This window comes from Puntigrus tetrazona, chromosome 17, assembly GCF_018831695.1.
Source record: "Puntigrus tetrazona isolate hp1 chromosome 17, ASM1883169v1, whole genome shotgun sequence".
Classification (NCBI taxonomy): domain Eukaryota; kingdom Metazoa; phylum Chordata; class Actinopteri; order Cypriniformes; family Cyprinidae; genus Puntigrus; species Puntigrus tetrazona.
This window is the reverse complement of record NC_056715.1, coordinates 6,399,850-6,415,932: the sequence shown is the minus strand read 5'-3', so window position 1 is coordinate 6,415,932 and position 16,083 is coordinate 6,399,850. Positions and strand designations below refer to the sequence as shown.

General features: G+C 36.8%; 1 protein-coding gene across 1 annotated transcript; it reads left to right on the top strand.

Moving 5' to 3' along the window:
* Window positions 1–2,321: 2,321 nt before the first annotated feature.
* On the top strand, window positions 2,322–12,599 carry LOC122361609 (cytochrome P450 26B1). The gene is made up of 8 exons (XM_043262418.1): window positions 2,322–2,686; window positions 5,752–5,910; window positions 6,523–6,889; window positions 7,896–8,120; window positions 8,283–8,567; window positions 8,829–8,984; window positions 10,030–10,455; window positions 11,395–12,599. Exons 3-8 carry the CDS (start codon window positions 6,686–6,688, stop codon window positions 11,770–11,772), a joined length of 1,674 nt encoding a protein of 557 aa, XP_043118353.1. The 5' UTR covers window positions 2,322–2,686; window positions 5,752–5,910; window positions 6,523–6,685; the 3' UTR covers window positions 11,773–12,599.
* Window positions 12,600–16,083: the final 3,484 nt, after the last annotated feature.

The following is a 16,083-nucleotide window of genomic DNA, read 5'->3' as shown; positions in this document are numbered from 1 at the left end:
ATTTGACATTTCTGTGCTTTCAGAATGTAATTTTTCCATGCCAGCTTTTGGCTCAACATGTCCTGCATGTTTGGATTTAACTTTCAGTAAACCTATCTGTACAAAAACAGACAGAACGACAGAAAGCGAGGTGCTTAGGTAAAGTAGGCTGGAGTGTAGAAGGGTTGGACAGACATCAAATTCACACCCGTCAGAAACACATTCCAGACAGTGTGTGTGTCTGTGCAGAGGCTTGTGTGATATATTCTTGGGTACCTCCTACTGTAGCTGAGGGTGAATGTTCAGACAGCTGGAACATTAGACATTCCGACAATGTATTTCCTTTATATATGATAAATGTGTGTATGTATTTCCCATTTTCGAGTCAAGCTATGCGATCTGCTTGGAGAGTATAAATCAAGTCATTTTTTTTTTGATACACACATACCGAAACGTGTGTGCGGCGCTTCAAAGTTGGCATAGGTCGACTCAAAAAAAAAAAAAAAAAAAGAAGAAGAAGAAGGAGAAAATATTTAGATGTAAGTAACCTTAAAATTGAGGGCTGCTTTTCACTATGGTGCTAATTCATTTAATTAGGCAAAATGCTATAGGTCATATCAAATACCTTAATCCTCAATAACCATGAACACACCGCACTGAATCCAGTCATGAAGCAAAAGCAGTTGACATCCGCCAATCTAACACACATGCACAGCCTAAAACTGTTGTTTACTCTAACAGCCTTTTTGACCCCTTAGGCCTAAAGACACAGCGAGAGCAGGTGAGTAGGAGAACAGATAGCTTTAATGGTTTCAGGTTTTTTGTCTGAAACACCTTTTGAAAGCAAGCTTTAAAAAACCATTTGAGGGCCTTTTAAAGTCTTTGTCCTCCTCTTTCCTCTCTTCTATCCTTCTGTCTGTCTATCCTTTTTGTACTGAGGTGCATTTGACCTCTTAATCACTGCCTGAGGTGAGCTCCACATGGCTAATGGATATTTCCTTCTCGCTCACACACACACATATAGATTGTTGGTGTCTAAGAGTATAAACAGGGCGCCTCTTCAAATTGCCATTGTAGAGTGTGAGAAGAGAGGGAGATCCTATCCTGGAGCACAGCGACCATGTCATTATGACCTCGGTAAACGAGAAGTGTCTTCCTGATTTTAAAATCTCTAGATTTTCCTAATTCCTTTAGAATGAATACAGATGCTGATATACATAACAATAATAATAATAGAAAAAATCTGTAACTGTTTTCAAATTATTTATCATGGGACACTGAGGACTATTGCTCCTGACAAGTTATATTTAATTAATGTAAATTCATATAAAAAAATATACAATTTTAAATATAAAAATAATTAATTGATGTTCTTTTTAACTATGTTGGTTTATTATTTCCAGCTATAAGCCATGTACATTTATCGCCTAATAAACAAAATTATGCACAGCCAACTGGTTATTATCGCAAAAGAAACCATTTCACACCTGCTTATCCAGGCTTCATTTATTACCTAGTTTTTCAGTAATTCAACTTTCGACTATTTAGCGTTCTCGCAAAAACATGAATCGCGGTATTGTTATTGCCGTGTCGCTATAGCGGCCGGAGGAAGTGTGTAGGCCTCAGGGGTCAGCGTGTGAGGTCACGGGGAGACACCCAGAACAGAACCTGATACCCGCTCAGCGTCACACCCCTCTGACAGATAAGGAAGTCAGTCGGGTGGTCAGAAGTTGTTGCACATCTAAAAAACCTCCATCGTGGCCCCAGGGGCTCCGTGCGCTTCCCTCAATTCACACACACACACACATACAGTGAGATTCAAAGTTTAGGGTTCAAAATTTAAACCTGAAAAAGATGTAGGACTTTAAACGAACAAAGTAACATTATGATGTTAATAGGTAAGAAAAAATATTGCATATTTATTCCACCAGTCGTGTTACTCGCTGTACAGATGTCAGATGCATTTTGGATCATCTCAAACCAAACTAGAGAATGTGATCATCAACTTTTAAGTTTGAGTGTTTCTGTCATTAAAGCAAAAGAGGGACAAACTAAATCTTGAATTCATGATATTTTTTGTTTCAGCTCAATTTCTCACTTTTATGTTTATTATGAAAATTTGCCAATTTAATTTGTAGAAACTGAAAATTTGGAGACTTTTTTTCAGACAACCGTATACCCAACCAAGACCTTTTGGCATACCTCCCTCTCTTTCTCTCAAACACTCACACACACAGTGATGACAGACAGCGTCTGAGAGGAGGGAAAAACCCTTAAGAATCAAAGCAGGACATCCAGGAGACGAGTATGCATCTGTGTGTGTGTGTGTGTGTGTGTGTGTGTGAGAAACACAAAAGTGGTTGGGGACTACCGTGTCGAAAGATATCTGCAAGTGAATAAATAATGCCTTCCATTTCTCTTTCAATGTTTTTTTTTTTTTATAAATCTTTCATTGATATTCCTAATAATTCTCTCGCTGCATTCTGTTTAATTATCATACACATTATTATTATAGCATCTGATGGAGCCCGTTCGCACTGAGGGGTGTCTCGGTGTCCAACAGGAAGGGATTTTTGTACCGTTGACAGATGAGGCTGTACCTCTGATCATTGGCCGAGACACTTTCTCTCTCCCTGACCCCTTCACTGAGTCCAGAAGCTGCGGCCGGGAGCTGATGATTGAGCAGCATTAGAGAACGAGGGATAAGGTGACCACTTAAAACGCGGTTGTGTGTGTCTCCTTCTGCGTATCTCGGTGTTGGTGTGAATTTGTGTGTTGCGCTTCTAGACTCCACAGAAACACTAGATGGTTTTCCCCTAAGATTCCACATCAGTGGAGAAATACGTTTGGACAGTTTAGATTGAATCCCCTATGTGCTTTGTTATGTGTGTCTGACCTAGCCAAACTTCGATCAAAATTTCTATAACTAAACTATAGCTTAACCGAATATTTAACTAAAGAGAACATGATCCGTGTGTATTGCAGTGTTGCTGTCGCAGCGAAACGGAAGTAGCAAAAGATCTTTTGTTCCATATTGCGATGCTCTTCTGAGTAATACAGATTTTTGAAAAAAATAAAATAATTAACTATAGGACAGAGACTTGTATTTGACTGAATGTACGTTTGTATTGATCCAAGTCCAGCAAATGAGAATTATGACATTTCGATTACAAATTATGATGTTTAAGTGCACATTAATCATTCACAATAAAATCTATAACATGTTTTTAGAAAACAGATGGCGGAATTTTCATTTCACACTAACTTTAAGGTTTCGCTATAGTGTTAGTCTGACACTCTTTCATGAAAGAAATCTCTATTGTGATCATTGGGGCTGTTGCTACAAGGTTGCTGAGGTACTCACTGAGTTTTTTACTATGTGGTTGCTAGGGTATTTTGAGTAGTTGCTTAGGTGGTTGTTTACTAGTAAAGAGAGCCCCCAGTCTGATCTGATAGTCTGGTACTTTGATATGCATATACTTTAATGTACATTTACGGCTATTTTTATCAGCACAATAGATGTCAGTGGGATGACTCATTATAAGATTTTAGAAAGGTGTGTGTGTGTGTGTGTTTGTGTAAATGTCTCGAAAGGAGACAGTAGGTTGTATCTGTCATTAAGAGCAAGTCTGAACAAAAAAAAAGACATTTTCAGCACAGCAACTAAAAAGCCACGGTAAAATGATCCTCTAAATGTGTGTGATTTACAAATAGTTGATCAAAGACGATTTTGATATCAAAGTTCAGTCATTTAGAGCAACACTTTGTGTGTGTGTGTGTTTTAGCTAGGGGTAAAATCAACAAAACAAGATCATTGCCTCAGTCAACATCAACAGTTTCAGGTTTCATGTTAATTATGATCAATTTCACACAGGTAAAATTCCATTCTAATTTATCCGGAGTTGTGATGTGGTTTTGGTGACTTGTTTGATGACGTCATCCTTTGGCATCTAATAAGTGATGGGTATGTGCTCAGAAAAGTATTTACATAAGAAAATTACGTATGCTTTAGCAGTGAGATGTATGGAAACATACCCATCAAATTATGGCAAATTTAAAGCTAATAATAAGATCAAAGTATATGTATTAGAACTGAGTAAAGCAATATAAATGTAACATGGCACAGGGTTCCTTTGATAAAAGAAGATTTTAATTATTTCTCTGCTTATCTGAACATGAACATTAATATATCTGGATATATTGAAAATAATAAAAAGTACAGTTGTTTCAATCTCTGGTTTAATGCATTTAGGGAAAACTAATTACTCCTGGATCACTGATCCTTGTCTGTTTTATTATATGGTATCTCTGAATGTCTATGTTGGTAGGTGTACATGGCAGATATATGTGAGAGGAGACCTGGCCATGAGTGTGTGACTATGTGGCAAGTCCCTGCCTGTCTTTAACCTGACTTTGAGCTTTAGTTGGTATTCTGAGTCTCTGTTGTTAAAATTAATAACGGGATTTGTCGAACCACCTCAGACAGGGATGGTTGTCTTCTGTGCCTCTCTATCTCCTGCCCTTTCTCACTCTGACCTGAAATTATTAAAGAAAGACAAATGCAAACTAGCCAACTTCATCTTCTGACGTGTTTTAGAAACGCAGCTTGGAAATAATAAAAGCAAGGAAAGGAAAGGAAAATTAGACTAATCATTACTAATGCACAAATGCCATCCGTCTGTATGTGATAATATTATTCCGCATGAATTGTATATAGTTATAGAAGATTATTTATTAAATACATATTTTTAGATGGTTTACAAGAGACATGTGTAGGCAAAGATTATTGGTAAATGTTGAATGGAGACGTTTGCACTTTTGTGTGCGTGTCTATATGTTTTTTTTTTTTTATTAGGCTATTTACTAAAATGCCATTTTTTTTGCTGACTGCAGCCAGAAATACCAAAATATGAAAATAAATTCTGACATAATGTTAAAATTATATAGACATAAGAAGTATAAGAATCTCAGTGACAATTGAGCAGCATCCTTATAGCTAGCTATTGCTAGATGTGAACTCTTACACTGTGTTTATTTCGCGCAGCCTGACTGATGACAATTATCTTTAAAAAATTAGATGAAAAGTATGCACTCTAGAAGAGAAATGCAACAGCTGCGCAATAGTTGCCTGTATAGGACAGTACAACCTAGCCTATTCAACACATTATTATTGATGTAAACATCACAAATATACTACAAAAATATGATTGTTTACAGTAAGTAAAAAAAGTAAAAAAAAAAAAAAAAAAAGATGCACATTGACGAATGTTATTTAACATTCATTATTCTGAAAGTACCTCAATAATCCACAGACGCTTTAAAGTCAATCTCTAACTTCTGACTAAGTAATTTATTTATTCAGTCAAAAAAAAAAAAAAAAAAAAAAAAAACACCAAACAGGTCTCTCGTGTTTAGCACGCGGCTTCTCTCTAAACACATGTAGCACAATCATGTCAGGCTAGTTCTGATTGTCTGAAAATAGTTAAATCTGACAGATTTTTTTTCATAAACATTTTAGATGTAGTCATTATAAACTGCAAAGCTTGCCTAAACTCACATGCATGAAAAATGTTGACAAGTGGATCGAATGGAATTCCAAAGAGGAAATAAGTAAACCGATAAAGTAAAACCCCTACAATCTCTCTCTCTCTCTCTCTCTCTCTCTCTCTCTCTCTCTCTCTCTCTCTCTCTCTTATGATTCCCTCTGTGGAACCTACCATCTCAAACGTTTCCCATCCCCTGTGATCTATCCACGACCTCTTCAACTATTAGAGAAAAAGCGCTCGCACGTCACTGGTGAAGGTGGATCATAACATGTGCCAATACCTATAAAGCGCGAGCGCGCGAGATGCACAGAAGACGCACAGCTCACCTAAGAGGCTCTCGAAGTTTCACTGGATATCTTCGCTATGATTTTACGCTCTTCCTGAGGTGAGTACGCGCTCATTCTCTGCCTCCGATTCACTTATAAGGTCACCATTAGCCCCGTTATTAGGATTGTTCTTTTAGATTATATTAAAACAAAATAAAGTAAGCTATCTTAACTGATTTTAAGTTATTAGAAGCACAATATAAAGAATATTTTTTTAAGATATAAAAGAACAAAGATACTTCGGAGATTTAAATCTGTTATGTTTCACTATGTTCTTCAGATAAGAAAAAAGCAGGGTTACCAGAATTGAATTCTTAAGTATTGATATAGCCTAGTTTGATGGCAAATACTGTATATTAGGATGCTGCTTGTGAGTTTTACTTACTCGGGAGTGCATATGAGCAGAAAGATCTTCTGTATTGAGCACAAATGTTCTCATAACCTCAGTCGGAGCGGGTGAGAGCAGGGCTGTTCCAGGGGTTGCACCCCAAGAAAAGGTGGATAAACTCGGATGAAAGACATGCCAGCGCATGCAACTTGTAAAACTGTTTGGAATAGTTGTCAGCTTCTCGTCCTTTTCTGGGATAGCTGGGGAGACCGACAGACAGCACGACAGATCTCCTCTCTCCATGTCAGACCCGTGTAATGTCCTATTCTTATTCCATTCCCAGATATCCAATGAGCGCGTGAAAAGGATCTTCTTGCTCGTTACACAACTTTTGGAGGCGCTCCATCAAGAAGAAACCATCACTGGAACAACACGCACAGGCGCACGTGGATTCTTTGCTTTCTTTCTTTTTTTTTTTTTTTTTTTGGCTTCGTTCAACGCCGGAGATGTTCGGGCACGATATCTGCCTCGTGTCCGCGTTGCTGGCGGCTGCCGGTGCTGTCTTACCGGCTCTGCTGTTGCTTGTGGTTTCGCGGCTGCTGTGGGAGTTCAGGTGGAGCATCACTCGGGACCGGACGTGTAAACTCCCTCTCCCGCGGGGCTCCATGGGCTGGCCGCTCGTCGGAGAAACATTTCACTGGCTTTTCCAGGTAAAGACTTGAGCATATAAATAAAATTATTCTTTTTTCTCTTATTTATGATTTATAGATAATGGGTTTCATAAGAAAAGCGGTTAGGCTATTATTAGCGTGCTTTAGGAGCAAAATAAATAAATACAATTGAATGAATGAACGAATTAGGTTAAAATTAATTATGATTTCGTAATGTAACATAGGCTTATGTAAAATAATGTTGATATTAGTTATCGTTTTTTTCCCCCCATTTCTCGGCGGGGTCATCGTTGCAATAAATAAACAAAAATGAAAAATAAAAAAATGCTCATTTTAATAGTAGTAATAGTACTACTTATGTGTTTTGGCGCCCCCGGCCCATTTAAAAATCAACAATTCGTTTTAAATACAATACTTAAGTTTTCTGATAGACCTATCGAGCACGTGTTGCTATGGATACCTCCGTAAGCTAAGCGATCGTAAACATTTAGGCTAGCGCACTTACGAAACGTAGCTATGAAAACAATACATGAAGCCCCCCTGTCAAAATTATGTATTAAGTAAAATTATTAAACGACATGCTAACTTGTGAGGAAAAAGTCGAATTCCATTGCTAACAACCACATTTAGGTTATTTAGATTGTATATAGGGCCTTGTAATTATTTAATTAATGCTAATTCTTTTGCATGACCATGATTAGCGCAATGTTTCTCAAATGAATATGAGTTATATGCTGGCCTGATGAGCAAATCCAGAAAGGGAATTATTCCCTGCATGTGTGAACTTGATGAGGGTGTAGTTGTTCACTGTGGTGAAAACAGACGTTTTCATCTTGAAGAACCGATCAATCCATTCCAGATGATGCAATAAATAATACTGCGCTATGTATATCTGGAAGGTTTATGAAATAGTATGGGATATTTGTGTGTAAATATTTATAGTACGGAATTTTAAAGTCCTTCTAGTCACAAACAGAGTAGTGGGGACTCGGGGTATTGCATGGACCTAAAAGGTTTGACATTAAGCTCTGATGTCTTGTAACAGGGATCCAGTTTTCACATCTCCAGACGCGAGAAACACGGAAATGTTTTTAAAACTCACCTTTTGGGCAAACCCCTCATCCGAGTGACCGGTGCAGAAAACATCCGTAAGATCCTGCTGGGTGAACACACACTGGTGTGCACGCAGTGGCCCCAGAGCACACGCATCATCCTGGGGCCCAACACGCTGGTGAACTCAGTTGGTGACCTGCACAAGAGGAAGAGAAAAGTAAGTGTGATCTGATCGAAAGGAACCCATTAGTTGTTCTCTTTCACTTGTAAGTATCCCAGTAAAGATGAACGTTCACACAAAAAAACGAATCTTTCATTTGCAGCTATTAATGTCGCGATAGTTAAGCAATTAATTGATCGATAAAATGTTGTTTTCCAGATCCTTGCAAAAGTGTTTAGCCGCGGGGCGCTGGAGGCCTATCTGACTCGTCTTCAAGATGTCGTCAAGTCTGAAATTGCTAAGTGGTGCTCTGAGACCGGGCCTGTGGACGTTTACGCCGCAGCCAAGTCACTCACTTTCCGCATTGCAGTGCGAGTCCTGCTCGGCCTGCGTCTGGAGGAGCAGCAAATCACTTCTCTCTCCAAAAGCTTCGAGCAGCTCATGAACAACCTCTTTTCTCTTCCCATGAACAACCTCTTTCTCTTTCCGATAGTCACTTTAAGTGTCCCCAACCAAGCAAGCAGAGGCGACAGCCAAAACCCCATGCATATAGAATGGAAGACTCAGTTGGGGTCAGTTCTCCTCTCACCGGGCGCCAGCACTTAACCTCCAGTTCAATTTTAAACGCAGCTGTGTCAGGTAGTGTAAATGACACTAGATAAGAATGAGTCCACATTGTCTCACAGCTTGACACTAAGATCACACTAGATGAATGTCTAAATTTCATTTTTATTCTTGAACATAGTCTGTTTGTTTTTGTTGTAGGGAATCAGGGCCCGTGAGATTCTGCACTCTGCCATGGAGAAGATCATAGAGGAGAAACTGAAAAAGCAGCAAACCAGTGATTACTGTGATGCTTTTGACTATATGCTGAGCAGCGCGAAAGAAGATGACTATGAGCTTACGATGCAAGAGCTCAAGGTAAACATAGAAGGCCAAATCCAAATGTAATGGGCGCTCTTTAGCCTCTGTGGAAACTTTTCATGTTCTTTAAAAATGGAAAAAGGTTTTTTAGATATTAAAATGTTCGTCACATTAAGGAAAGGTTCTTTGAGGAACCAAAACTGGTTCTTTTAAGGCATTGTTGTGGAAATACCCTCTTGGAACCTATATTTTAAAAAAAATAATTATGTTCTCTTTGTATATTTAGCTTTCATCACAGATGATGATCCTACATGATAATTTTTTGATCCATTTAAATGTATTTTTTCATTTATTTATATATATATATACAAATTCCCTCATATACATGGGATAATGCCTATAAAACTGGCCAGACTTTTGGAATAATTAAGATTTTTGAATGTTTTTGAAGGAATACTCTTCCATGGCTGCACTTACTTGATCAAAATGCAGCAAAACAGTAATATATTTATTTTATATTTATACCGGTTAGTTGTGCATTAGCATGCATATTACTAGTATATTAGCCATTTATTAGTGCTAATTAAGCACATATTAATGTCTTATTCTACATGACCGTATTCTTTATCCCTAATCCTATCCAATACCTTAACAAATGGAAAAATCATAGTTAAGAGTTAATGAGTGTCACCCATTCTTAACTGTCATGGAATCATATTTTAAATAACAAATAATACCTGTATTCAATAAGGATGCACCATCTCATCAAAAGTAACAAATACTACAAATGACACAAAAAAACTGATACAAATAAAAGCTGTTCTTTTGAACTGTCTATTCATCAGAATTCTGAAAAAAAATTTTTTACAAAAATAATAAGCAGCAAAAATCTGTTTTCAGTTTTGATGATAAACATTATTATAAATACTGTTTATACTGTATTTTTGAACAAATAAATACAGCCTTGGTAAGCATAAGGCATTATTCCACATTATACCGTACGTGCAAAATTATGTATGTGCTTTTCTCACAAAAATGTTTTACCCTTTCAATTTATTTTGGATTCATGTTTGCAAAATAAATGAATGAAAATGCATTTCAGGAAACGGCAGTAGAGTTAATCTTCGCTGCTCACTCCACCACTGCCAGTGCATCGACATCCCTCATCCTGCAGCTGCTGCGTCATCCAGACGTGAGTGAGCGCGCCAGAGCAGAGCTGGAAAGCGAGGGGCTGATCGGCGACTCGCACGGATACTGCCGCTCTCGTTGCCATGGGAATGTCATCAGCGAGGAAAGCGATGCTGCTGAGAAGAGCACCAGCGAGTGGAGATCGCCGATGAATAAAACAACGTGTTTTGAAGCAGGGGACAAAGAAGAGGTGCGCCGCTCTCGGACCCACGTCCCTTACCTGAGTTTGGAGAAACTGAGTCAACTTTCTTACCTGGACTGTGTGGTCAAAGAGGTGCTTCGGTTTCTCCCACCGGTGTCTGGCGGATACAGGACAGTCCTGCAAACATTTGAATTAAATGTAAGTTATTTTTGTTTTGTTTTGTGCAAAATAATCACTACAAATAGGGCATTCATATATTGTCTGCAAAAGCAGGGACATTTTTTTAAAGTAAAATTTTACATTAAATTAATACATTATAAGATTTGAAAAAAAAAGCAATATTACAATTTATACATGATAAAATGTTTACAATTAACATTAAATTATACATTAATATAAATATAGTGTGAATGCTAATATAGAATAATAATTTTTGCACTAAAAAAAGGTGAAAAAATTTTTAAACATTTTATTGTATGCATTTGATTTGATTTTATAAATATAAATTCTAATTATTACATTATAAAATTGTATTATGTTATAATTGTTAATCATAAAATGATTAAATCACAATATAATGTCAAAAAGTAAAATAAAAATAATAATAATTAATCATGATTAATTATATGAATAATAATTAAAGTTTTGATAACACTTTACAATAAGGTGTCATTTGCTAACAGTAGTTAAGGTTTTAACTAACATGAATGAACAATGATAAACACATATTACAGCATTTATTAATCTTTGTTAACGATAGTTTATAAAAAATACAATCGTCCGTTGTTAGTCCATGTTAATTTGAAGTGTATTAACTAATGTTATTGAGCATAACTAGAGATTTTAATAATGCATTAATATATGCTGAACTTAAGATTTAAGTATTGTTTAATCTTAGTTCATGTTAACTAATGTAGTTATCTAATATTGATTAATGAACCTTATAGTAAAGTGCTACAATGGTTGTGTAAAAAAAAGTGTAAAATGTGCATCAAACATTAAAAATGCAAAAAAATAATAATTTGTTAAAAAATAATATAATGATTTTAGATAGAGATATATATATATATATACACACAGATGTTGTAGACGAAAAAATTGGTCTGTTGTAACAATTCCTATATTGTGCATTTTCAGGGTTATCAGATCCCAAAGGGCTGGAGCGTAATGTACAGCATCCGGGACACACACGAGACGGCAGAAGCATATCAGAACCCAGAGCTCTTCGACCCAGACCGGTTCTGCGCAGATCGAAATGAGAGCAAAACCGACCGCTTCAGTTACGTCCCGTTCGGAGGCGGTGTGAGGAGGTGCATCGGCCGGGAGCTCGCTTTGATTGTGCTCAAAACTCTCGCAGTAGAGTTGCTCGCCACGGTTGATTGCACTCTGGCAACAGAAACATATCCAAGGATGCAGACGGTGCCAATCGTGCATCCGGTCAATGGACTGCATGTGTTTTTTAACTACAGAACCCACGGAGTTGAGAGAAATCGGAGGGAGTCCACGCATATATAGACAAAAAAAAAAAAAAACTTCTTTTAGACACTGTACCACGTAGAACACCAATATATGTCGAACCGCTTTTGGGAATCGTATGCATTTTCTTTTCTAATGTTTATGTAAAGCAAACCATCTGGAAAAGTAACTTAAACCTGTGTAAAAGTCTGTTAGATTTGAATAGCCAAGCCATTGTGATGCGCATGAGAGAAACAAAAAAAATATATAAAAACAGAAACGCATTTAAATTCGTGTATTCTTTCATCTCGACCTTGTATGTGATATATAAACAAAACCTGTTTTTGTTTTATGAAATGAAGTAGGAACACAGATAAGCTCTATTTATATATTTTTTTCTCAAGTAAATAGGATAGCTCACTAAATACAATTTACATTATGCCACTTTCTAGTTTCTAGGCCACTGTACTACTAAAATGACTAGTTATCTATACGTGCTGTCCTTGCGGCTTTAGTACTTACAGAAGTTACATATTGCTTTAAACCATGTAAATAGGTGACTAATGCATAGTTATTTGTTTTTATCATGAATGTAAGCTGTGAAAAATGACCCTTGCGCTGTGAACTGGGGTATCAGTTTAAATACAGGGAAGGAGAAAACAAGCAGCACTTTTCTCCAAATTAGGAGTATGTGTGTATACGTGTTGTATATGTTTAATACTTGTGTAATACTTCTTGTAGTTCCTGTGCTCGTGTGTTCGTCTTGTTGAATAGTGCTCATGTTAATTTTATATCTTTTATGGTATCTATTTTGAAATGTGTTTTTGGAGCCCTGCTATAGTGTTTAAGATGTCTCTGTTCAATAAAAAGACTTGACGTGTTCATTTGCACTTTGTTGAGCGTTAACATTATGTTTGGGGTCCGTAAGTTACATATGTAAAACATTAAATATATAATATTCAGTAAAACGTGTAAAAACAATACTTATTTTCAGCAAGGATGCATTAAAGTGATCAAATGTGACAGTAAAGACATTTACTATGCTATAAATAAACCTTGTTAAATGTTATCAAAGAAAAAATTAATTACTAGGCAACACGACACTAAAATAATAATAAAAAAAATAAATGTTTCTTAATCAGTAAATTATAAATTCTGAAAGATCATATGACACTTAATTAGAGTACAGGAATAAATAACATTTAAAAATAAATTTAAAAAAATTTGTAACATTTAACTATTTTAATGCACTTTTAATCGTACAAATGCAGCCTTGTTTACAATATAAGGCTTCTGGTTTATAAAACATATTTGGTTATGTTACTGTGATTTCTACTTGATGTTACTGATTTCTACTTTTGTCTCAACAAGCATTAAGATATTGTTTACCACGAAACTACCCGAGAACGTGAAGAACAAGCCCGTAGTGTTTAGATAAAGCAGAGCCGTGCCTGAATCCACCAGCAGCAGACGAGCAGCCTCCCTTATCAATAAAAACAGGTCACTGCGCAAAAGAGGAAGCAGCTTTCACACATGTATGGACATAAAACTGACAAAAGAATCCGTCACGGACTGACACACACACCCTTAAGACTAGCAGCCGAAGGGCACGCACACATACCAGATGGAGAGCATACAGTGTGCTTCAGTGTCAAGGGTGGAAGAGATACTGGAGAGGATGCGAATGGTGAGAGAGAAAGATTATAGAAGAAACAAAGGAATCAAGAAATCCTGAAGGAATCACGCGATTATTGACCTTTGACCTCGCTCTTATAAAAAAAGGGCGATATACAAATATATGTACAAAGTCATATAAATGAGCAACATAGAAACAAAATGTCAGTGCTAACAGTCGTCTTTCTTTCCCTTTTGACTTCTTTGATCTAACAATCAAATTTCCATTGAAATCCATGCGGTATTATCCTATTTCTCTCTTTATTGTTCCATGGTGCCCTTGAGGCAGGATCGTAGTTCAGCTGAACTTCTGAACCGGATTACTTTTTGTGTATGTGTGTATACATAATGTCACACCTTCAATCATCTGACTGCCAGCGGGATAAACAGCACGATTTGTAAGTGCCTACTAGGGTTACTATCAGCCATCCTAACTAACCTACTCTAAACATGGGCTGGTGAAGAGTTTAACAGCAAAATCAATATTCTAAATAGTCTTTGAGCTTAATAAACCCATTGAAAGGTCGGCGGCTACAGGTAAGATGTGAGGTGTTTGTCTGTGATCGGTCATGCTGGAAGCTGCGTGTGATGTGTCATGACCTCTGTTGGCAGCATCAAGTGTGTGTTGGAATGCAGAAGCAGCAGCTGGTGTCTACACTGTAATTACCCCACAGCGCAAATGCTTCCTGACCCAAACACACACACACACACTTCAGATACACCACCCCTCAGTAGTCAGAGTTCAGAAAATAGGGACAAAGGTGAGTGCACACATATTTATATAGACATTTCTCAGCTGCACATCCTTCATCGTCCAATGGAGATATTATATATATATATATATATATTTTTTTTTTTTTTTTTTTTTTTTTTTTTTTTTTTTTTTATAAATCATTTCCGATAATACTGTATATATTTATAAAAACAACAAGATGATTAGATAGATAGATAGATAGATAGATAGATAGATAGATAACATAAATAACATTTATTTGAGGCTTATAATATTTGAGGGTTTAATATAATTCATATTGAAATGTATACATATTCATATAAACATATTTCAGTTTTTTAGTATGAGCACAATCAGGTATCAACTTCAAATATTTAGCAAGTTCATTGGACGTGTCAGCATAGTCCCAAAAACACAATAACTCTAAACTCAATCTCTAAGCATCCCATTACAGGTCTGGTGGCAATTCAGCCTTCGATATCACCCCGACATGATTCCTACAGCTTACTGCAACTTCAGATATAACAGATCACTTTATTTCCTGTTGTTCTCTCAAACATAACCATCCTCACCTCAGGTACACATCAGTGCCTACTGTACTTTCCTTAAGGGGAATATTCATTCATGAGGAAAATATGAGGAAAAATATCCAGCTAACTGTGACGAGACTTGCTGTTGACCCGAGTTGACTGCATTTGAGTTATACAGAAATTCTTCCCACAGCCTTTGGGTGAATCACAGCAAATGGCAGCGCTGCGTTTCTAAAGTCATTCATCAGATACAGATACAGACGTTGGGTGGGTTTTCAGGGTTCAATAACAGAGTGATTGACATGCTTTAATAAAGAAGAATCGGCGCGCTGATAATGCTACACCCACTGTCAGCACATCTGCATAAGCTTTTGATGCAGCAAAAATGCTTATGAATGAATAGGTTCAGCTCGACTGACTGTCTACAAAAATTAAGGGAGGACTTGGTGGAGTTTCATGGGTAAATGCACTTTTTAGAGCTAAAATCGAACGGGATTACAAGTACAGTACAGTGGCATGTCAATTCACAAATCTGTCATCAGAGCTGATGGTTAGCGGTGATACTGTCACACAATAATAAAGAAGCTTTTCAAATGTCATTCATATTAGCTTAGCCGACTGCATTCATTTACACGTGTTTGCTTCTGCATGTTTTACTAATACAATTCTGAATTAATTCCTTCATTTCCAGCCGAGCATTCCATCCAGCGTTTCTGGAAAAGAAATGCTATGTGAAAGCAAAATGCACATTGCGGATAATCTACCACGGCACATAACAGGGTTTCCCCGAGACATGTGCAGTCCTCTTGGAGAGGCATGTTCTTGAGGAGTTTAGCTCCGACCGTCTCCAGCGCACCTGTGGGGAAGGTTCTAGTGACCTTGGTGGCCTTGATTACCAGGTTCAGGTTAATTAGGGTTAGAGATCAATCAGGCAGGAAAGCAGGCATTTCAGGATCTGACTTTAATGTTGTTATAACTGATTGTTTTATCCTTAATTTTTTTATTATTCTCATATGGTTCTTTTACTATTTTATACAGACAGAACGGATCAATTGACAGACAGACAGACAGACAGATAAATATACAGACAGATAGATAAAGGTCATAAAGCTTTTTACTGACGTATGGTTTGTTTGGATAGGACAATATTTGGCCGAGATACAACTATTTGAAAATCTAAATATTGCTAAAATTGCGATAAAAGTTGTCCAAATCCTTAGCAGTCTTTAGCAATGCACATTACTACTCAAATTAATTTTAGATTTATTAACAGTAGGAAATGTACAAAATATCTTCATCAAAACATAATCTTAATAAGCACACACGCATGGCCATGGCCACACACACACACACACACACACACACACACACACATATATATATATATATATATATATATATATATATATATATATATATATATATATATATATA

Bases quoted from the DNA above. Each gene is read 5' to 3' on its own strand.
- LOC122361609 (XM_043262418.1), top strand. From the start codon at position 6,686: ATGTTCGGGCACGATATCTGCCTCGTGTCCGCGTTGCTGGCGGCTGCC. The intron at 6,890-7,895 runs GTAAAGACTTGA...GTCTTGTAACAG, and splicing joins CATTTCACTGGCTTTTCCAG to GGATCCAGTTTTCACATCTC. The intron at 8,121-8,282 runs GTAAGTGTGATC...GTTGTTTTCCAG, and splicing joins TGCACAAGAGGAAGAGAAAA to ATCCTTGCAAAAGTGTTTAG.